This window comes from Gasterosteus aculeatus, chromosome 21 (genome assembly GCF_964276395.1).
Source record: "Gasterosteus aculeatus chromosome 21, fGasAcu3.hap1.1, whole genome shotgun sequence".
NCBI classification, from domain to species: domain Eukaryota; kingdom Metazoa; phylum Chordata; class Actinopteri; order Perciformes; family Gasterosteidae; genus Gasterosteus; species Gasterosteus aculeatus.
In genome coordinates, this window is record NC_135708.1 from 6106490 (window position 1) to 6128501 (window position 22012).

The window sequence follows — 22012 nt, forward strand, 5'->3', positions numbered from 1 at the left end:
TGTTGTCCTACCAGACACTGGTGTTGTGCTAAAAAGAGCATCCGCTGGTTTCTGCACCAACAGGCCACAGAGGAGCTCATTGACTACACAGCGACTGTCGACTGCTTCCACCAACCATCTAGAACAATGAGCGCTGTAGGATATTAGAAATAAACTGACGACCCGGTTCATAAATGAATCAAGTGCATGTAGTGTGCACCAGAATAAAGCCATGATTCTGAAACAGTGTAATCAATAAAGTAAACATCTGAATGATATGAAACATATTTTATTCTCCATCATTTAATCGATAAATCATTTTAAAAAACTGATCATCAGAGCAATACATTTATGAATCAGCATAACATAGAAAATAGAATACATTAAGGCCGGCGCACGCTTCTGCGTCATTGCGTCGACGCACTCGTTTCAATTCATGGTTTTAAAAGTCTTGCGTGTGTTGCAGAGCAATTCACCTCCAGAACAACAGGCGGAGTAACGTGTTTTGTTGAAGACGACCTAGAGAGTCACGTCTAGTGAGCATTTTTTGGTTGAAAAGACGTCTATGCCCGTGTTACATGTCCCCGTGTTTTGTTCTGCCCCTTAAACAGTGTGAGTGGGGGAGAGTGCCCCTTTCTCCACTCACAGGTGTGCGGTGCTGGTTGGCTGTTGGCGAGGAGGCGTGGCCACTGAAGACCTGGAGCCTAATCAGCTAACGAGCTGTGGCCTCTATAAACAGCCTTGTTGCTGCAGAATGAAATGGAGAGAGGAGGCTTGTGTTTTGTATGGCAGTCAAAGACGGTTTTGTGTTAAATCCTGTCGGGTGACACTGCATGAAAAGTGGGATTTTCGTCAGTATGCGGCACTGTAAATTGTCGTGGAATTTCAGGTTTGCGGCAATTTGCGGGCAACGCCGAAAACTGCCGTAAATTGTCAGAAATTAATGTGGGCCTCCCTTGGCAGTTGTCCCCCCATGACCCCCCTCCTCCTAATTCTAGGGGAGGCTTTGACATGTAAATGAAAATGCTGTGAGCTATACAAATGCAAATCAGGGTCGCAGAGGGAGTTTTAGCCCAGGTGACATTTTTTTAAAAGGTAAGAAAATCTCTGGTACAAATAGATCAGGCTCAGTAGCCTAATTATGGACTAATTCAAATATGCTAGATTACTGTGTACGCCATTAGCAATGGCAAATGTTATGTAAAAAAGATACACAAAATAACTTCTTTAAAAAATGAGTTTTAATCAAGGTAAAATGAGCATTCCATGCAAACAACATTTGAATCAGCATGAGGGGTCTGCAGAGATCAGTCTCCTAGAGCTCAACTACAGTGCATAGTGGCAGGACTACAGTGACCTTTTCTTTGGTCTTACTTAAATGCACAGAGGATGTATTAACCACACATCTTGTAGCAATGCGCTCAACTGGCAGAAATGATGCTGGGTATGACGTGTCTGTTCCCTGCAAGCCCCAAACTTCTATTGGCTTTCCATAAAAATGTCTGTCCGGGTGGGGATGAAGCCAGGAAACTTGTGCAAGAACATGTTTAAATGCCGTACCCTTTGACACAACATTAACAACTATAAACTGCTTTATAATGGCTGGTCGTAGTTCTGCTAGAGGGTCAAGGACGGGTTCCTCAAAACTGTTAGTGTTTCCACACCACTTAGCATGAACATATGCTGACCTTTATGCTCTGCATCTATCGATTGTGTAAGTTACATTCATATATGTTACCCGTTTACATGTCATGGCAAAACATTCAACCTCAGTGACACAAGGGTACATCTGATGATACATTGTCAACATTGCATGTATGTCAGACTCAAGAGTGTCTGGTGGAATGGAGAAAGAGGCACCACTGTACGGAAAGTCGTTCTGCTGACACCAAAACACTGCTTTACATAAAGCATATCAGCTGTTTCAAAGTCCCAACCATTTGTCTTCCTAAAATACTGGTCCTTCCGTATAACAATAACCTCGTATGTGATTGGAGGACCCTTAGACTCCTCGTCCAATCACGTGTGAGGTCATAGGCATGACTCAGACAGCAGTACTTGCAAGACAAGCATACAAACAGTGTTACTATATTCAGAAGAACTGTATCTCCAGTTCCTTTGTTTGGTTTTTGCTGCTTCGTGAAAAATGGCGGGACGACGTCTTGCGTTCAACTCGCCTTCAACTCCTCTCCGCGGTCACCAACTTTCGGCCAGTCCGCAGACAGACGAGAAGAAGCTGCTGAATGCTCTCAGTGGATCGTCTCGTCAACTCCAACAACAAACTGCCGATATCAACGAGCGGTTCGCTCCACTGGAGCGTTCGGGACTCTGCGGGTTTCTGTCCATGGAGGAGAGGAACCGACTCAAAGAAGAGGAGACGGGCGCACAATCCCACGATAGCGGTAAGAATACGTTCGATGACTGCAAGCTAAGCTAAAAGTAGCGTAGCCTCAAGCTAAGCTAAGAGTAGCCTACTAGCCTTACAAGTGAGCAGAAACTGCTTTATTAAAGTGTATTTTCTTGCCGTGTCGTTTACAGGAAGCGCTGCGCCGTCTTCACAACTCCGAGACGAACTACAGGCACTACGAACCGGAGCAAGGGTCAGATTTAAAGAATATGCTTTCATTCTGCGCTATAAGGAAATATATACGTATAGATACCGATCATAACTGTACATTTTGTTTTCACAGACTAATCTCGCCTCATAATGAGGCGGTGACCTCGTATTTGCTCCGGGAAAAGTTCAGATTTAGACGACGTCATTGTGTGTAAGTGACACTGTTTACTGTTTCTGCGCGTGCGCGGGTTGCAAATTGTCGGAAATTGTCTGAAATTAGAGAGATTTCCGGGCGTTTACGGGGACGAAAATCTCACTTTTCATGCAGTGTGAGATCCCGTTGTGCTCTACCTGAGTTCTGGAGAAGGGGCAGGTAGTTCTGCCCATGGGTGTACATTTGCATCACGTAGGTAAATCTTTGTTAGACACACTATGTTAGCTGGGCGAGGGTCCCCCTGTAGTTTTGGCCATAGAGAGGTAAGCTGGTTAGGGATAGACTGTGTTAGGCAGGGAGAGGTGTGCAGAAGAAAAGGGACCTTTTGTTTATTTCATTACTTTGACCCCAGTCCCTAAACCCCCTCTCCTCCCTTCCTTGGTTGTGTGTGTATTTTTTTTTGGTGTTGCCTATTTGTTTCACTAAATGCCCCACAAGGACCAAACATGAGTGAGTGTGTCACGTCTCTTTATTTTTGGGCAGCTGCACCCCCACACTCCTTGACCGTCCACCGCTGCTTACACTGGGTGCGCATGCACAGGTGTTTATGTTCCCCACCTCCCACGAGCTCCACCTGAGGTGGAAACGTAACAACCCGACGTTGAAAAGACGTTGCAAAATGGTTTAAAAGTGAAAGTTGACAACGTCTATTTGTAGACGTTGAAAAGATGTCTATGTTTAGACCACATTTCAATGTGATTTTTTTTATACGGTAGTATTTCGTCCTCTTTTGTGTGCTATATCATTATTTTAGAGGTTTAAAAATAAACTACGTCCACATTTGTAAGTTTACCACCGCTATGATTGAACTAACGCAGATCAGCTGTTCTGGAACCGGATACTCAGTTTCCCATCTCAGGCCACATTTACACATAGCCGGGTATTTACAGAAACAAATATTTCTGCCCTTCTGTTTTCAAAAAAGTTTGTTTATATGAACCCGCATAAATACGGCCCCGGACGCCATCATAACTATGCCAAACCTGTTGTCGGCAGTGTAACGAGAAGGATAAAGACATGCAAACCAATCAGAATTCTCAAAACCAACAACAATGGTTCCTCATTCTCATTCTCTAACCCCAAAAAACTCTTCTCGATCTTCTCCAATCTCCTCGAACCCCCTACCCCTCCTCCCCCCTCCACCCTTCTTCCGGGAGACTTTATCAACTACTTCACCAAGAAAATAGCTGACATACGCTCCTCCTTCTCGCGTCCCACCGACCTCATCTCTTTCGCCCTCACTTTCCTCTTTCACCGCCCTCTCTCCTAACCAAATTCTTAGCCTAGTAACCTCTGCCCGTCCGACCACCTGCCCTCTTGACCCCATTCCATCACATCTTCTACAATCTATCGCACCTGACCTGCTTCCGTTCCTCACCTGTCTCATCAACAACGCTCTGTTATCTGGCTGTTTTCCCAATTCTCTGAAGGAGGCAAGAGTCAACCCGCTCCTGAAGAAACCCACCCTCAACCCTTCTGAAAAAAACAACTACAGACCGGTCTCTCTTCTTCCCTTTTTGTCCAAAACCCTTCAACGTGCTATCTTTAATCAACTCTCCTCTTATCTCCACTGTAACAACCTCCTTGACCCCCACCAGTCAGGTTTCAAGGCAGGCCACTCCACAGAGACTGCTCTCCTTGCTGTCTCAGAGCAACTCCACACTGCTAGAGCCGCCTCTCTCTCCTCTGTCCTCATCCTTCTGGACCTCTCTGCTGCATTTGACAAGGTCAACCACAGATCCTTATTTCCTCCCTTCAGGAACTTGGTGTCACAGGCTCTGCTCTCTCCCTTCTCTCGTCTTACCTCGACGGCCGCACCTACCGGGTAACCTGGCGAGGATCTGTGTCGGAACCTTGTCCTCTTACTACTGGAGTTCCTCAGGGTTCCGTGCTGGGTCCCCTCCTGTTTACGCTTTACACCTACCGGGTAACCTGGCGAGGATCTGTGTCGGAACCTTGTCCTCTTACTACTGGAGTTCCTCAGGGTTCCGTGCTGGGTCCCCTCCTGTTTACACTTTACACCAACTCTCTTGGCGCTGTCATTCGCTCGCATGGCTTCTCTTACCACATCTATGCCGATGACACCCAACTAATTCTCTCCTTCCCTCACTCGGACACCCAGGTGGCGGCTCGGATCTCTGCCTGTCTAACTGACATCTCCCAGTGGATGTCCGCCCACCATCTGAAAATCAACCCCGACAAGACTGAACTACTTCTCTTTCCCGGAAAAGATTCGCTTACCCAGGACCTGACAGTCAACTTTGGGAACTCCGTACTAACGCCCACTTTGACCGCTAAGAACCTCGGCGTCACACTCTACTCCCAACATCACCGCGACTACGCGATCCTGTAGATACACGCTCTACAACATCAGGAGAATACGTCCCCTTCTCACTCAGAAGGCAGCGCAGGTACTGATTCAGGCTCTTGTCATCTCCCGCCTGGACTACTGCAACTCCCTCCTGGCTGGTCTCCCTGCCACCGCCATTCGACCTCTGCAGCTCATTCAGAATGCAGCAGCTCGACTGGTCTTCAACCTTCCGAAATTCTCCCAGACTACTCCACTCCTCCGCTCTCTTCACTGGCTACCGGTGGCCGCCCGCATCCAGTTCAAAACATTGGTGCTCACGTACCATGCTGTGAATGGATCGGGTCCAGCTTACATCCAGGACATGGTCAAACCCTACATCTACATTGACCTAGTTCACACGCAAACACAAAAACTGAGTTTTCAGAAATCTCCACTTTGGCCGGAGTTTTTAGAACTGATCGTTTTCCGTGATAAAACCTCAGTTTTTTGTAAATGAAAGGCCAAAACGCATGAAAATATATGCGTTTTCCCATCGGGTAAACAGGGTCTCAGAGTATGTCAACTCCGAGTTCAGGGATAGACTCAGAGTTTGTTGAACCTCCTTTCTGGAATACCCCCTCGTGTCCTTGTGTGGTGGTAGAGTGTGTTCGACAACGAAGGAAAGATAATACGCTCGTACTGTTGGTGGAGCAGCAGGTAACAATCAATGGAAAATGATCCACTGAGATCACAACGTGGTGGAAGGATTTTGTAACTTTTTGTATCTTTGATCCAGAAACAATGACAAGGCGGCGCAAATTATGTTTAAATGCTCAAAAAAATATGATATGCTGCAAAAAACTGAACTAACAGCCAAAACTTTATCAACATAAACATGTGGAGAACGTGTAGAAAAATAAACACATCTAGCTTGACTATAAGCGGAACAATCTAATACAAAAGTATGTCTGTACCTAACTGACAAGGGGACCTGATTAAAAACATTTGGTGAATTTATAATTGATAAACGTGTTATGGAAGAAAAATTAATTATTGATTGTAAATGAAAAGCTTAATTTCGGTGAAAGGGATTTGAATAAATGCAGCTCCACATTATTGTCTTAAAAACTCCTTCCGGTCGAAGAGAACTCCCAGATTCCTGACGGTGCTGCTGGGTACCAGAGCAATTCCATCCATAAAAACTGTATCACGTGACAGCTGGCTTCGAAGGCGCTCTGGGCCTATCAGGATAACTTCCGTTTTTTCTGAGTTTAGCATCAGGAAGTTGCCGGTCATCCAAGTTTTGATGTCTCCAAGACATTCTTGAAGTCTAACTAGCTGGTCCGTCTCTTCTGGCTTGATCGACAGATACAGTTGAGTATTGTCTGCATAACAATGGAAGTTTATGCGGTGTTTCCTGATAAGATCGCCCAAAGGAAGCATATAGAGGGTAAATAAAATCGGTCCAAGTACAGAACCTTGTGGGACTCCGTGACCAACATTGGTGGTCTTTGAGGCTTCACCGTTTACAAGCACAAACTGGGATCATTCCGATAAGTAGGATTTAAACCAGCTGAGTGCAGTTCCTTTGATACCAATTAAATGTTCTAGTCTCTGCAACAGGATACAATGGTCTATGGTATCAAATGCGGCACTGAGGTCCAGCAAGACAAGAAAAGAGATGAGTCCTTGGTCCGATGCAAGTAGAAGATCATTCGTAATTTTCACCAGTGCTGTTTCTGTACTGTGATGCGCTCGAAATCCTGACTGGAAATCCTCGAACAAAGCATTGTTTTGTAGAAAGTCACATAATTGATTTGCGACGGATTTCTCAAGGATCTTAGAGAGAAAGGGAAGATTTGAGATAGGTCTGTAGTTAGCCAACACCTCTGGAGCAAGAGTAGGTTTCTTAAGAAGAGGTTTAATCACAGCTACCTTGAAGGACTGTGGTATATGTCCTGTCAACAAAGACAGATTCATAATATCTAATAAGGATGTGCTAACTAAAGGAAAAACTTCCTTAAGCAGCTTGGTCAGAATCGGATTCAAGAGACAAGTAGAAGATTTCGACTTTGAAAATAAAGAAGTCAGTTGATCAAGGTTGATGGAAGAGAAGGCATCCAAACAGGCATCAGGGCCCACTGCTGCATCTAAGGTTCCTACATCGGAGGACAGGTCGGCACTGGTTGAAGGCAGGAGACCATCAATTTTCTCTTTGTAGCTCAGGTATCCCTCACCTGCTCCACCTGCATCTACACCCACATGAACCAACATCAGCTGTACAGACTGAACTATGTGGTGAGCAGAGAGGAAGGTTGTTGTTAGGGTTCGGAACGCCCTCGAGGGAGGCCTCTCTCCATTGATCTCGTCCCGGCCGGAAACGAAGAATCAAAAGAGTCAGCTTGCTCAAAAATCAAAAAGTATTTAATAACTAAACAACGTAATAAGGAATATAATTACAAAGTGAAATACAAACGAACAGTAAAATATAATATATAAAGTGACTTATCAAAGCGACTGCAGGAAAATTGCAGTTCTTTCCCCGCTTTGGTCCTTTGAAAACGCTTGAGGTGTGTCTTCTTAGTGCATTTGAATGTCATTGGCTTCTCCTTCAAAGTGTCCCCTCCTGTATTGTCCCCTTCACATCGAGGTGTGAAGCCGCAGCTGTAACCTGAAACTTCACTGTACTGTCTGTCCCTCACATTCCAATGCATTCAATGTAGAGACAGTTGGCTTTATGCCTCAATGAGTGAATATAACAAAGCATGCATAAATTAAGTCTTCATCTTATAACTAGTACACCTTAATTACAACGAATCATTAATGATCACAGTTCATCACACTACATCATAAGATCTAAGACCGTTCATGTGGTCCAATTCCCAAGACATTTGCCTCAATCGGCTGTCTTACATTCAGTGGCTTATCTACTACCTGACAGGAGAAAAAACTCCCAAAAACCCCTTCTGGGGATAAAATTGGGAGAAATCCATAAAGGACGATAATTAGCATCCGTCCCCAGGTTTTAACATCACATTGTGACAGAATGTTACTGTGTACAGTGTTTATATGATTTACATCACTATACATTGTGTTTGATTCATATTGCATTCACTTCATCTAACATGTTAATGTAATAACTAATATCTAACATCACAAACTATAATACATGTAATACTGTTTAGCGTTTAGGGTAAGACTAAACAGTATTACATGTATTATAATTTCCACCACTAGGGGTGCACCTCTGTCTTAAATCCCTAACATTCTCCACCAGGAGGAGACTCTCCCTCCTAAAGAGAACACAGAGACACTGAGGAACCAAACATGGACCAGAACCAGAACCCAAACCCAGGATAAAGAGGTTCAGTGAATGTGGTGCTGAAGGTGTGGAGGTGGATCAGTCTGTCAGAGGAGACTCTGTAGAAGGACAGAGAGCCAGCAGGACAGTCCACATACACTGCTAGTCTACGAGAAGAGGAGGAGGAGGAGGAGGGGATGTGTGTTCCTGTATTATGGTCCCAGACATAGTAACCTTCATCAGAGCATTTCAGACTCCAGGACTGATCATTGTATCCAAACACACAGTCCCCACTGCCTCCTTTCCTCCTGATTCCTCTGTAACTCAATGATACATTAACTTCTCTTTTCCATTCAACCTCCCAGTAACAGCGACCAGTCAGACCAGTTTTACACAGCAGCTGAGGACAGTCAAATCTGTCTGGATAATCAGGATGTGACTGATCCTCCTTCACATAAGTCACCTTCCTGTTGTTGTCAGACAGTTTGAGTTGTGTGTTTACTGTGTTTGTGTCGATTGTGAGTTCACAGGAATCTGATGAGAGAACAAGACACAATACAGCTGCAGTTATTAATCATGTGTTCATCTACTGACACCTTTGATGATGACATCACAGAGGTGAATGAGTGATGTCACAGTGTGAAGATGGTTGAATCTTCATGAATCAAAGCACACTTACACTTCCTCAGACCTGGTCTCAACCATCGGACTCCATCAGGCTCCACCCTGAAAGGAGGAGGGGGGGTCAGAGCAGCATGGAGACATGGACATTACATCACTCTCACACACACAGCTTTGTCCTTCATGTCCACATGGACCACCTCTTCTTTTACCGCAGTGGAGCTTCTTCTGATTGGCCGATGACCACAGCTCATTATGTTCACTTATTCATCATCTATTATCAGTATTATACTGACCATCATCTTTCTTTTCACTGTTTCCTTCAGCAGTCAGTCAGTGAATCAAATGTTTAAACCTGCATCAAGTGATTTCTTTGTCCACTTGTGGCTCAGTGAAAACAAGCTGTAAACACGACATGTGACATGTGATCTTCTAAAGTAGTTCTGTCTAAGATCAACCAGCTTCTTCCACATCCAGCAGGTAAACATCAACATGAAGGTTCTTCAGGAGTCTTTGTGTCACCTGATGGATGGAAGTTCACTATTTAATATAATAGTATAATAGTCCACTAATTCAACATGCCAGCCATAGTCACTTGCTGACAATCGACGAGTGTGGCTCTAAACCAATCACATAGTTGCTTTCAAACCTGTCAAGGGCTTCTCTCTATGTATGTTTAAACAAAGTTGGCCTACCAACTCCTTCAAGTTAGTGTCTTCTCTCATTCGGCTTTAAGCCAAAATGTTCCCACAGCGGAAATGAAGATTGCGGCTTCATAACCAAGTCCATTTGGACAAGTTTATCCTAATTGTCTGTAGATGTCATGAAAAATAACACTTCATGATACGGTGGGTTCACTGCGTGCGTGAGACGCTGCCTAAGCCTCTTTTGACAATGCAGACAAGAGGACATCGCGATCGACTAAAATGTTGGTGACGTTTATTTATTAATAAAATGAATATTGCATCATCAAAAAAGGGTTGCGCTCATTTTCATATATTGTGCGATAAGTCAATATGTAGCTGATCACGACAGGCCTTCTCATAAGAACCAGAAGTATACTGATATTGTTTTTATTGGTTGATAAATAGTTTGCCCTTCTGCTCTGTAGCCAAACACACCTGGCTGTACACAGGTGATGTCTAAATATGGAGTAAATGCCCCCTGACGTCCTCATTGCATCATCGTCATCACAATCATGTTGACATGACCACCAGTGTTTTATTATGATCCGCATAATATGATACATAGGCTGTAGAAGCCAATTCTCATCTGTTTTGCCAGTGTGCTTTACCGCCCTCTACAGGCTTGGAGTGTATAAAGGCCTGGCCAGGAGAAGGCCAGGGGCTGCTGATTGGATGCACACAGGTCTAAACGTCTGGTCTTTGTTGCTGCTGCCTTCTGTTTTGATTTCATGCTTTTGCAACCTTTGTTTCTATAAGCTGGAATAAACCCAATTTGAGTTCAACTAATAATTACATATCATTTACTCACTTGGATAGGATAACAGACTGATGGTCTGTGGCTGCAGCCTCTTCATACCTGAGAGTCTCCAGTCTCCAGTGTGGATCCTCCAGTCCAGCAGACAGCAGCTTCACTCCTGAGTCTCCTGGATGATTGTAGCTCAGGTCCAGCTCTCTCAGATGGGAGGGGTTGGAGCTCAGAGCTGAGGCCAGAGAAGCACAGCCTTCCTCTGTGATCAGACAGCCTGACAGCCTGCAGACACACAACATAAGACACATGTCACATGATCTGAGGGAGTTGTGAGGGCTGGAAAGTCACTGCAGTACTGAGATACTATCAGGTACAGAGGGGTCACATTAACATGGTTACAGACAAAATAAATAAAAACACCCACTCAACAATCTGATAACATTACTATAATTACACACCAGCATTTCAATTTGTAATATAAACTCCACATGTTTAGGGAATATTTGGAAAATATATATTTGATGTAAATCATGCAAGCAGAAATAATTGTACGAAGGTCAGAGATGTAGCATTGATGTAAATAAAGACACCAAGTGGACATTAATTGAATCCTGACCTGAGAGTCTCCAGTTCACAGTGTGGACTCTTCAATCCAGCAGAAAGCAGCTTCACTCCTGAATCCTGCAGGTTGTTGTTACTCAGATCCAGCTCTCTCAGACTAGAGGACTGGGAGCTGAGAACTGAGGACAGAGCGTCACAGCTTCTCTCTGAGAGGTTACAGACACTCAGTCTGAAGAGAGGGATGAAGAAGAAACAGTAAGTATAAAAGATGGCAGCATGTTTAAGTCATGATGTATGAATCTAACTTTCTCTGTACTTACAGAACTTTGTTGGAGGCTTTGACCACTGGCAGCAGCCTCAGAAGAGCCTCCTCTGAAGCAGAGTATTTCTTCAGGTCAAACACCTCCAGATCTTCTTCTGATGACAGTAAGATGAAGACCAGAGCTGACCACTGAGCAGGAGACAGTTCTTCTGTGGAGAGACGTCCTGAACTAAGGGACTTTTGGATCTCCTCCACTAGAGAAACATCATTCAGTTCATTCAGACAATGAAACAGATTGATGCTTTTCTCTGGAGACACATTCTCACTGATCTTCTCCTTGATGTACTGGACTGTTCTCTGATGGGGCTGTGAGCGACTTCCTGTCTGTGTCAGCAGACCTCGTAGGAGAGTCTGATTTGTCTCCATGGAAAGACCCAGGAGGAAGCGGAGGAACAAGTCCAGGTGTCCATTAGGACTCTGTAAGGCCTCGTCCACAGCACTCTGGTAGAGACGCTTTGGTTTAGGTTTGTGTCCAAAGACTTTAGACCACAGGGAGGTTGTTTGTTCTTCTGACAGCAGATTGACACCAGAGTTGAAGAAGGTCAGATGGACATGAAGAGCAGCCAGAAACTCCTGAACACTCAGATGGACGAAGCAGAACACCATGTCCTGGTACAGTCCCCTCTCCTCTCTAAAGATCTGAGTGAACACTCCTGAGTACACTGAGGCTGCTCTGATATCGATGCCACTCTCTGTCAGGTCGGATTCATAGAAGATCAGGTTGCCTTTCTGCAGCTGATCAAAGGCCAGTTTTCCCAGAGATTTGATCATCTTCCTGCTCTCTGGATTCCAGTGTGGATCCGTCTCAGCTCCTCCATCGTACTTGACCTTCTTCACTTTGGACTGAACCACCAGGAAGTTGATGTACATCTCAGTCAGGGTCTTGGGCAGCTCTCCTCCCTCTCTGGTCCTCAACACCTCCTCCAGAACTGTAGCAGTGATCCAGCAGAAGACTGGGATGTGGCACATGATGTGGAGGCCTCGAGAGGTCTTGATGTGAGAGATGATCCTTCTGGCCTGCTCCTCATCTCTGAACCTCTTCCTGAAGTACTCCTCCTTCTGGGGGTCAGTGAACCCTCTGACCTCTGTCACCATGCCAACACACTCAGGAGGGATTTGATTGGCTGCTGCAGGTCGTGTGGTTATCCAGAGGCGAGCAGAGGGAAGCAGCTTCCCCCTGATGAGGTTTGTGAGGAGCACATCCACTGAGGCCGGCTCTGTGACATCAGTCAGGATCTCGTTGTGGAAGTCCAGAGGAAGTCGACACTCATCCAGACCGTCAAAGATGAACACGACCTGGAACTCTTCAAACCTGCAGATTCCTGCTGCTCTGGTTTCACTGAAGAAGTGATGAACAAGTTCCACCAAGCTGAACTTCTTCTCTCTCAGCACATTCAGCTCTCTGAAGGTGAATGGAAATGTGAACTGTATGTCCTGATGGTCTTTGTCCTCAGCCCAGTCCAGAGTGAACTTCTGTGTTAAGACTGTTTTCCCAATGCCAGCCACTCCCTTAGTCATCACTCTTCTGATTGGTTCCTCTCCTCCAGCTGAGGCTTTAAAGAGGTCTTCTTGTCTGATGGTTGTTTCTGGTCTGGCTAGTTTCCTGGATGCGGTTTCAATCTGTCTGACCTCATGTTCTTCATTGACCTCTGCAGTCCCTCCCTCTGTGATGTGGAGCTCTGTGTAGATCTCATTCAGAAGGGTTGGGTTTCCTGCTTTAGCGATCCCCTCAAACACACACTGGAACTTCTTCTTCAGGTTGGATTTGAGTTCACGCTGACAAACTGCAGCAAGATGTCCTGAATGAAGACAACAAAGAAGATCAATGAGTCTCAGAATAGATTTCAACATGTCCTCTCCTCAGAGAATGACTATGAATATATTCTGTCCATCTCTTGATACATGAGTGAAGGTCTCATTTATCAGCATGGTAAGTCTGTAGAGAAATCCTCTTACTGCTCTGCAGACGCTCAGCCAGCTCCTCCTGCTTCATTCTCCTCAGGAAGTGCACTGAGATCTTCACAAATGCCTCTCTGCTCCTCCTCTGCTCTTCATCCAGCTCCTCCTCATCATCTTTCTCTAAGCATTCTGGGTAATCTGAACTCACAACCTTCTGGATCTTCTTCAGCTCGTTCTTGACAAAAGTGAGGATGTTCTCCTCCAGCAGCTGGAGCAGAACGTTCAATTCAAGACACCAACTAGAACCATGGAAGCCACCATCAGGTCCATCTTGGACAGACAGACAATCCACTGGTCTACAAAGTGCAGCATGGAGATGATGGTGAACTGAGATATGTTAAAGTAGTTGTTCATGTACACACCATGAAGATGGAGTCCAGGTGTGTTTGATGCTGCTGGGCAGACGGACCTGTGGGAACCTCTGAGCTCTCCTGGTCCTCTCTGTGGAGGAACATGAACCATCAGCTCACATGGTGTTTGGACCCACCAATACAACCAAAACCAATACAACATTAGTTAAAGATATTGGCTTCTGTCATGATTGATCATGATGAAAACCAGATGCTGAAGACTGTCGATGACGGACGGACAGTTTATTAGTTGAGTGACAGTTAGCCATCAGTTTCATCTGGTTTTAGTTCTTACTGTGGATCATAAAAACAACGTCTGCAAACCTCTGCATCTGATACAACCAGTTGTCAACTGTTACTGACAATGGCTCTAATTTGGTCAAGGTGTTTCAAAAATGTACCAGTCAGCTACTGAAGATCATTTGGAGGATGAGGCGACTTTTACAAACATTGGGGATGTGCTAGATAATGCTGTTGCAGTTGATGTCAATGACGTGGTTTCACCCGCTGCATCACAGATGCGCATCACACACATTGAACCTCATTTCATGCACTGATGTCGATAAGTGGCTAATGTCAAAGCCGGAAACAAAATCTATCTACAGAAATGCTACCACAAAATGCGCAGGGCTGTGGTACAAGGCAAGTAGGTCAACGGTGGTTTCGGAGATTGTCAACGACGTTATTGCTAAGAAGCCGCTTATACCTTGCACCACCAGGTGGAGTAAGTTCTATGATGCGGTAGCAACACTCTTGCCCACTCTGGAGACATCGATGTCTAAGAAGAAGGAATTAAAAGGAATTTTAAAAATTAAAAAACACTTTGCAATCCGTGATGGCCTACCAGAGGCAATTGTTCTGGTAGGAGATGCGGTTTTATTTTTCATTTATATTTATCCAATCAATAGCTCAGTTGCATTTATTTGTGTCTAGATAACGTGAAGTATTTATTAGTGCAGGTGAAGTTAGTAGTGACTGCTCTGTAGTGAGATTTATGCTATATGCCAAATATGCATATTGTATAATTAATTTGTTTGTAAGACTTGTTTTATTACTCTTGTTAAGTCTTTTGTGTCATGTATTTACGTGACATTATATTACAGGTCATTTTAGTTGACGTTTTTATTCAAAGCGACTTACATTACATTATTAACCTACGGCTTTTTACATTTTGCCCAGGGAGCAATTAGGAGTTAGGCATCTTGCTGAGGGACACTTCGACTAGGGACATTTAATCAAAACAAGATTTGCACGTGTTCTTGAGGATTATGATGCTCTACTGGCTGCTGCAACCCTACCCGAGTTCAAGTTAGGTTGGCTGCGTGACCAGGAGAGGAAGGAGCTGGTAAAAGCAAGTCTAGTAGCAGAAGGCAGAGTCCCAGAGCAGGATGAGCCCCCAGGGGAAACCCCAACAACACAGTGCCGGTCATCTACGAAATACATACAGGATTTTAGGTTACACTAAAAAGCGGAGAAAACTGTGCCAGCAGCCGAGCATACACGTTTTTTTTCAGACAGTAAGTAACTTGATACTGAGCTAAATGTGTAAGCAAATAAAACGAGTAGCCTCTGTGATGTCACGAGAGGCTGGGTCTTGGAAGGGAGATACGTTCACCGGAGAGGGCTGTAACTACTATGGCTCCATCTGCTGGTGGAAAACTCAGAGCATTCCCCTCAACACATCAGGGTATGACGACCGGGAGGCCTTCATAAGGGTGGAAGACACACCGTTGAGAGGAGGAGAGACGAGCTGCAGATTGGGCCCGCTGCAGAAGAGCAGACCAAGACAGAAGGATTCCGGGAGGCAGGAGAGACAGAGAGGACGGTGTTTTCACCTCCCCTTCAAAGACAAGACATTAGTTTTACCGGCGAAGATCGACCGAAGCCTGAGTTACCCCCTGTTTTGATTGTTTTCTGTTTAATCTGAAGGATGTAAATTAAAACCTTTGTTTACATTTTAAACCTGATGTCCTCGCACTATCTGAACGTGTGTGACATCACACCTTATAAAAGCACAAGTCGCTGTTTTTCTGATAAAATGACATGTGGTCACCATGCAGGCATCACACAGACAAACAGGAAGATGAAAGCAGTGGCCTGACAGAGACAAGCTCTGTACATGCAGATGATCAGATGAGAAATTAATGTGAAATTAATAAAATTTACTATTGCACATTTACAGTCATTTTAAGTATGTAGCTAAGTAAGTGGTCTTCCCTTTTCCATTGGAAGCTATCCTGTTTGCTACAGTAGTACTGAAAAATAGTAAGCAACTCTGTTACAGAGAAATTACACTATTACTTTAGATGTGAATTTAAATGGTCAATGTAGTCCTTGAAACTATGTTTTAAATGTGCAAATTTTCGTATATAGATATAGAATTTTAGGTCATGCACTTAACTAAAAAAATAATATGGGGAATGGTATTTATTTGGTCCCCCCAATGTCTACACTATGTTTACGCCGTTGGTCAGAGGTGAGATTTGTTAGCCCATTTTAACGTTTGTTGAGACTCATCTCTATTTAGCTTTGCCTTATGAGGCATGTTTGTTAAACTATTTTGTAAACCTTTTGTAAAATTACATTACAGGTCATTTGGCAGACGCTTTTATCCAAACCCATGGATTTTACCCGGGGAGCAATTAGGGATTAGGTGTCTTGCTCAGGGACACTTGAGACACGGTGCAGCCAGTAGTCGAACCACCAACCTTGCGCTTCCCAGCGCACCCGCTCTACCCCCTGCGCCACGACAACCTCCGTCACATATTCAATCATATATGCAGCACCTAAAGCACCTTTGTTTTCTCTTTTAGATAGCGTTAATACTGTAGGTCAATCACTTAGGCCTGATGCCCTGTTGATAAATAGGTAAACAATAAATAGGTCTAAAAAATATGTTTATTGTGTTTGACTGTTCAGTAGTGTTTATATTCATTACCTTTAGAAAGCAGACATGAAAGTGACCGCTAGTAACTAATTACATGTGATATACAGTTACTGGTGAAGTAATTCAATTACCCTTAAAAGAAGTAACTAGTAACTGTAACAAATTACTGATTTTCAGTAACTTGCCCAACACTGGGTTCAAAGTCCTATGGAACTACTCCAAACCTCTTAAGTCCGTCCCCTGACATCTAGAAGTCTCCTTAGATCTTCTGAAACTAGTCTTTGGACCTTTTCACAGAGTCTACTGACGATACTTTCTCCTAACCTCTGCATGGAGTCCAGAGACCACGTCAGCTGGTCCACAGAGCACTGAGTTTATTCTAATCACATGTTCAGTCCCAGTCATCTGTCTCCAGAAACCTGCAGCTGTCTCCAGATGTGACCTCTGCTGATCCTGATGTGGAGGAACTAGCTCACATTGTGTTTACATCTGAGGATGTTTACGGTTAATGATTCACACTTAAACACACACAGACCAGTTAGATGAAGATAATGAGTTCTGTCATGACGGATCGTCATGGAAACAACACTTTAAACAATGAACAAACATTTCTGTAATTCATAACTGAGGATCAGAACAGTTCTTCATCTGTTTAAGAACTTACTCTGGGTCATTAGAACGGCGTCCATCTTTGAAGTCAATATATCGATCAATAGACTGATCACTCTTCATGGACAAACATCTGGGTTCAGGAGACTTTCCTCTCCGCTGATGTGAACTGAAAGAAACACTGAGATGACATCATCACATCATCATCTAATCATGAAGCATCAGCTCACATGGTGTCCGTCCTCACAGAGACCAAAACAAGGTAAAGGTCCATGACGTGAGGTCTGGATGTGGACCAAATGACTCCCTGTAGTGGTTTAGGTCTACTGGTCCTGTTGGTCCCACTGAGAATCAACAGCTCAGTCTTTCAGCTCACTGTTTTCTTCACCAGTCAGTTTGGTTTAGTCCCAACAGGTCTCACCAAGTCCTCCATGGAGCTCTCCCTCCCTCACTGGACACTACTGAAGAGCCCTGGAGCAAGAAACCCAGAACCTCCACCAGAGAGTCTGGTAGAAACACCTCATCATCAGCCTGAGACCCTCACCTTGCATCAACAGAGGGACCAACGTCTTTGAAGTTTAGAGGATTATTCATAGACCGGTTACTCTTCATGGACACACAGCTGGGTCCTGGTCCAGGTCCTGGTCTCTGATGGGTCCTGGTGACACATGTAGAATAAGAGTCAGTGAATCAAAGACGTTGGGACATGGAGATGAGTGGAGGACAGTTGGACATGGTCCTCTCACCTCTGAGCTTTGGTCTGGCTGTCATGTTCCCCACACAGAGGGGCTTCAGAGGGAGGGACTCCCTCCTCTGGGTCCTCAGCCTGATTCATAGCAGAGTCCACACCTTCACACCAACCTGCTGGGAGAGCTCACACATTATTATCTTCATCAGGACAAACACACAGAGCTCATTCACCTCAACACTAAAACTCTCATGGGACACTTTGTGTTGTTGTCTTCTGTTAAAGTTCTAGAGAAAGACAAACTTTCTCTTTTACCTTAACGTGTCAAGAGACGTCATTTTAAATGCTCAGCCTATAAATGTAGTGTTTTTCAAGATGAATGTTATCACTCTTCATCCAGCAGATGGAGCTGTGCTGTTTTCCTCTTCAGAGTCCAGAAGTCAGTAGAACACAGACCAGTAAGATGACATGTAGCTGTCCTGATGGAAACACTGTGGTTACCATGGTAACATGGGAAAGCTTTCTATTGATGTGATGGTGGTTCACCATGTGATCAGTTAGTAAAAGGTCGACTACAACCTGCTGATCAATGAGAAAAAAACTGAAGACTAAAGAAAAAAAAAACAGTCAAACACTAAAAAGTGACTAAATGTGTTTAAAGCAGATGAAGAAATGAACATGAAGCTTTGTGCACTTAAAGGACTGAAGCAGCAGGTGAGACAAACAGAGCGTCTCTCAGGTGTGTTTCAGGAACAAAGGGCCAGGTGAGCTCTGTGGTCCCTGCTGGGTCCTAGTGCCCCTCCGTCTGCAATCTTCCCCTCCTCATCAGTAACAGTCCTCACAGACCCCAGACTGAGCTCCTCTTCTTCATCACATTGTTAAGCTGAATCTTGACTACGCTTCCCAGAGTGCACCAGCAGAAATCACTAATTGTGGAGCACCTGTGTGGAGGTCCTCATTCCCTTTTTAAACAGGCACAGTTGAGAAGAGACAAGTTACTCTACGGTTTGGTCCAAAGACGCCAGTGGTCGGTGAGATTTTATTTACTTTTGTTTAAAATGCTGATTTATGTTTAAAGCATGGGTAACTGAGTAGATTAGGGTGAATCATTGCATCAAAATGTCAGAATTTGCTAAAATATTTCATTAAATTTGAAAGTATAAGATGTTTATCAAAGTGTAAACCCTGTTAACTTTTTGGGAATGTTTAATGTGAATGTTTAAGTTTGAGAGGTAATTTATGTTCTTTGTCTTTAACGGTTTACAGCTAACTCTGAACTAGCAAATCAATGGACAAAGGCAAAAGAAAAACTAAATAAAAGTGATTGAGCCAGAAACTTTGAGTTGTCCTCGTGTCCCTTTGGATTGTGAGCTGGAGATAACTTGACAGTCATCAGACTAACAGCAGCTTCTCTCTGCCTGCTCACACAGGCGCCATCTTGTTTCCCAGCTTTAAACAATCACACCTTCACAACCATCAATGATGTCATTCAACCAATCACAGCTGCACTTACTGAGCTTGTAGACATGAACTTCCTCAGTGAGCAGCTCTCTTCTGTCCTCTGCAGGTCCGTGTAGAAAAGGAGCTCCGTGCTTCACTTCAGCTTCCATCAGACTGAGTGAAGTGACGCAGCTTGTTGTCCTTCATCAGAGAGGGTGTGTCCGCACGTCACCATCAAAGTATGCAGTCTGACTGGTTGACTGAGTCTCAGTGTGAGATGTGTTAACCGGGTCAAAGGTCATCGTGAACAAAATCCTCCTCATGGCTCAACAAGAGTCTTTCAGGATCAAAACCAGCATCTGTGGAACGATCCTTCCACCTTGTAAAGAGTTGCTATGACAACAGACTGGATGCTGTTGTTGGACCAGATGTTTCAGTGGACCTGTGCACGCCCCTCTTTGTCACCTGGTCTTCTTCTACATGTAGACTAGTAGGGAACACGTGATGAAGCAGAAACCTTTGTAACAAATGTAGTGAAGAGTTTATATTGAATAAAAACATCCACTAAGACAACAGAGTCTGAGCTGAGAGTGTTTTTATTCTTCACTCCACTTTGATGATCAGGTTGAACCTGTTGGGGCGGAACAACTTCCCCACGTATCAGTCTGAAGCTGCCTGCCAAATCACAAAGGACATGTTGTTACATGCAGTGTTCTACTTCCTCATCACATGGCACCTTGAACCCTCTGGCTCATATACCTGCTGTGCAAAGGATTGTGGGTAAGAACAGCCCGTAAAGCAGCCTGCTTGCACACAGTAAGATGTGACTGAATGTAGAACACAAACTGTAAATCCTCCAGCTTCTGTCATTGATCATCATGAAAACCAGATGCTGAAGACTGTCGATGGACAGTTTATTAGTTAAGTGACAGTTAGTCATCAGTTTCATCTGGTTTTACTTCTTACTGTAGGTCAGAAAAACAACGTCTCCACACTTTTGCATCCAAAATATTAATTCTAATGAAACTACTCCAAACCTCTTTATTCTGTCCTCGGACCTCTAGAAGTCTCCTTAGAGCTTCTGAAACTAGACTTTGGACCTTTTCACAGAGTTGATGGGCTCTGAGGCATTTATGGCTCTCTCCCCATGGCTTCATCTGATGGCTGAGTCTGAAATCCCTCACTGACATGACCAATCCCTATTTACTTAATGTTAGAATACAATCAATGATCATGTTCTTCATCTGTTTAAGAACTGACTCTGTCATAAGTACGACTTCCATCTTTGAAGTCAATCAGATGATTGACACACAGCTGGGTTCAGGAGACTTTCCTCTCTGCTAATGTGAACTAAAAAGAAGCATCTCAAAACAATAACTTGATATATAAAAAGCCCCCCCCCCCCCCCAAAAAACTAATTATCTCAAAATCATGATCAAAATAGTGTTTCAAAACGATATATTTGTATCCCTCAACAATGAGTAAGAATGTTGAAATACTGAGTCAGGATCTACAAATAGTGACATAGTAACTTGGGCCATGCAGTGAAGATCGTTTAACAACGTATAGATTGACACATTCACACACATCCATGTACAGCAACACTCTTCCTAATAACGACGATGGACAGGATGGATAAATGGACTGATCAGAGGGCATCTAGGACCTTAGAATGAATTCATTCTAATGCTGATCTAATCCCACACACATAACATGCCATGTCAATATGAAACTAGAGAACGCACAGTCCAACCTAGTGTGTGTGTGTGTGTTTCTGTGATGAGACAAGCTGTCATCACAGTCTGTGGTAAAACGTGAGGTTTAACATCTCAGCTTTCACACACTAGCTGCTTGCCAAGGTTTCTTCACACTGCTCCACGACTGCTGTCATGGTAAATGGACACCACGTCAGTCAGTGTGTGTGAATAGGACTCTTGTTACTGCTGCTGGAACACACAGACAGGGGCAATGCTGCCTTCATGCTAAACTCTGAGCTGGGAAATCTAAAAACTCAGTCAAACGTTTTTCTAAGTCATCTAAATATCAAAGTATGTAAGTATGAAGAAAACATTCATTGTTGTTTAGTTTTATTCTGGGTATCATCTATTTTATTCATTACTTGGAGGCATCGTTCACGTCGGACTCGCGCTGCGCATGCGCATCGCCGCGGGGAAGCCGCGTGCACGCGCCCCAACAGGGATCCGGTAGTTGAAGCAGCGAAGATGCGGGAAAAAGTGTGAGGAGACAAGCCGGAAGTTCCCGCGCTGCTGCTGCTGTGCGGTGCGGTTCCCCGGCTGGGACGCCTCAGAGGCTGCGCTCCGGGAGCTGTCCGAGGTAGGACACTGTCCCCCAGCTGTCTGTCCCCGCACACTGAGCTCGTGCGTCTCCAGTGACGCTGTCTGCGCCGGGTGGGTGGGAGCCGTCACGGTGACGGGTCACAACCACACACACGTGATTATCGATGCTGCTGATTGATAGCAGCGTAATGAACTCACTTTATCAGTCAAGTGACGTCACACGTTACCCGGTAACAGGATCCGACCGAGCTCTACCCGGAAGTTGACTAGCCACGTGGTCGGTGCGTTAACTTTGACACGTGATGCTGTGTCACATGAGGACCAGTGTTTCTGTGTCGCCCCGTGTTACTTATTATTCATCTCCGTGTTACATACGTGATCACTGTAAACTGTTATTTACTCGTAAGGGCGAGAGTTACTTACAACAATATAAAATCTCTCTAAAACAAATCAATGTGTCTGTGACTGAGGAATCAGTGGATCTCAAGTGTTTGTGAATTCAA

General features: G+C 44.4%; 2 protein-coding genes and 1 long non-coding RNA gene across 40 annotated transcripts in view; 2 read left to right on the top strand and 1 right to left on the bottom strand.

The window, feature by feature from the left end:
* The window catches only part of LOC120812009 (uncharacterized), a 519303-nt gene that overhangs the window by 341303 nt on the left and 155988 nt on the right, over positions 1–22012 (bottom strand). For 9 of the 35 annotated variants that reach the window (XM_078096883.1, XM_078096902.1, XM_078096885.1 and 6 more), the window contains exons 1-9: positions 19286–19439; positions 17831–17948; positions 17629–17742; positions 17140–17253; positions 13601–13679; positions 13236–13446; positions 11278–13078; positions 11013–11186; positions 10505–10678 (exon numbers count right to left, since the gene is read on the bottom strand). In XM_078096883.1, the coding sequence (XP_077953009.1) occupies positions 10505–10678; positions 11013–11186; positions 11278–13078; positions 13236–13446; positions 13601–13679; positions 17140–17253; positions 17629–17742; positions 17831–17948; positions 19286–19382 (2882 nt within the window). In that variant the 5' untranslated portion in view covers positions 19383–19439. Of the gene's footprint in view, positions 1–10504; positions 10679–11012; positions 11187–11277; positions 13079–13235; positions 13447–13600; positions 13680–16799; positions 17074–17139; positions 17254–17628; positions 17743–17830; positions 17949–19285; positions 19441–22012 lie in introns of those variants that run through there. The other 26 variants (XR_013454475.1, XM_078096897.1, XM_078096887.1 and 23 more) reach the window with 11 other exon arrangements.
* Positions 2091–2770, top strand: LOC144390441 (uncharacterized). Its single transcript, XR_013454484.1, has 3 exons — positions 2091–2381; positions 2518–2579; positions 2670–2770. It is a non-coding gene; the product is annotated as an uncharacterized LOC144390441 (long non-coding RNA).
* The window catches only part of LOC120811752 (phospholipid phosphatase-related protein type 5-like), a 59909-nt gene continuing 59266 nt past the window's right edge, over positions 21370–22012 (top strand). For 2 of the 4 annotated variants that reach the window (XM_040167330.2, XM_078096943.1), the window contains exon 1: positions 21370–21546. The gene's annotated coding sequence lies outside the window, so the exon portion shown is untranslated. The other 2 variants (XM_078096944.1, XM_078096941.1) reach the window with 2 other exon arrangements.